A 1,369-nucleotide genomic window follows, 5' to 3' on the forward strand; every position below is an offset into this window, starting at 1 on the left:
TATATATATATGTAGATATACACACACACACATACACACCCACCTTGTATTCCTCTGAAAAGAGAAGGTTGGAATCTTTATGCATCATCTCCACATGTTCCATGAACTTGCTCAAGGACACGGGCCTGAAAATAGTTCAGAAAAAATAAAGCATTACGTTGGTGTCCTACGCCAAACGTGTATCCGCCAAATCAAAGTCAAACAATTCCTTTTTGTTCTTAAATCATGTTATTCACAACCCTTATTACAACTGGCCAAACTGTTATTTATAGATTTATAAAAAGAACACTCAACACACATAAAAACATTTTAGCAATTCAAGTAGATAAAAAGAATACATTTTATTATGACCCCCTCACACATTTTGATAAAATCATTGTTCACACACATACACGGTTAGGCTCGGTCATCGGCGGTTAGAAGTTTAGCACCGGCGCCTATGGTGTAGATTCTAGGTGCTTCCTGCCTAGCGCAGGAGACCCATGTTTGATCCCCGAGTGGGGAGAATTCTTATCGAATATCTATGTCTTTCTGCAGGGACGTTGTATTCCCCTCAGCCCGGGATGGCCCTGATAGGCTGGGTCGGAAGCCCGCTCCCAAAATGATCTAAATAGTGTCGATGTGGGCGTAAATACACTTACATCAAAAAGAGGTTAGCGCCAGAAAAGAAAAGTGGCACAGTAGCTTTACAAGGTTGGCATAGAGTAGCTTTTCAAACCTCAGTTGGTGGGTGGTTGGCGGGTGCCCTGGTGTGGTTTGCTTCTTCTTTCCTATCAAACATCTATCGTCTTTATCCCCCCCTCTTTCTTTTTTATGTTTGTTACTCTTTTGTAACACCTTTAATCTTCTGCACTTATATGACTTATTGAGTTGTAAGTGCCGTAAAACTCTTACTAAAACTATAAAAACTAAACATTAGTAGCAAGACTATTTTGGGAGTAATGCGTACTCTGAATTTGATTTATGCAAATCTTTGATATCCTGACCATCCAAACCAAATAATATAATATGAACAAGAAACAAAGAATGGCAACTATTTACAAGGTCCGCCATAATTTTATTAACACCATGGTGAGTTTTCTAAGCTTTGATACAACTAACACAGCGAGAGGTGTCCCCATTGACATGTCCAACAGTCACACAAAAATGTCCCCTTTGATATAACGAACACATTCATAGATGCCTCCCTTGATGTAACCAACAGACAAACGTAAATGTCCCCTTTGCTAAAAACAACTGACACACATAAATATGTCCTTTGATAACTTAATAACTGACCCTCTCTCTTATATAACACACACACACAACTATGCACACATAAACGCCCTTTTGATATGACCCACCAACACACACACACACACACACACAC

The 1,369-nt window shown here is 39.4% G+C and overlaps 1 protein-coding gene across 1 annotated transcript in view; it reads right to left on the bottom strand.

The window, feature by feature from the left end:
• LOC101854796 (tyrosine-protein phosphatase 10D) overlaps window positions 1-1,369 on the bottom strand; it is a gene marked incomplete at its 3' end in the record, with an annotated part of 14,508 nt that overhangs the window by 7,218 nt on the left and 5,921 nt on the right. The window contains 1 exon segment of the mRNA XM_035969765.1: window positions 44-125. Within this exon segment, the coding sequence (XP_035825658.1) occupies window positions 44-125 (82 nt within the window).

This window comes from Aplysia californica, unplaced genomic scaffold (genome assembly GCF_000002075.1).
Source record: "Aplysia californica isolate F4 #8 unplaced genomic scaffold, AplCal3.0 scaffold00179, whole genome shotgun sequence".
Classification (NCBI taxonomy): domain Eukaryota; kingdom Metazoa; phylum Mollusca; class Gastropoda; order Aplysiida; family Aplysiidae; genus Aplysia; species Aplysia californica.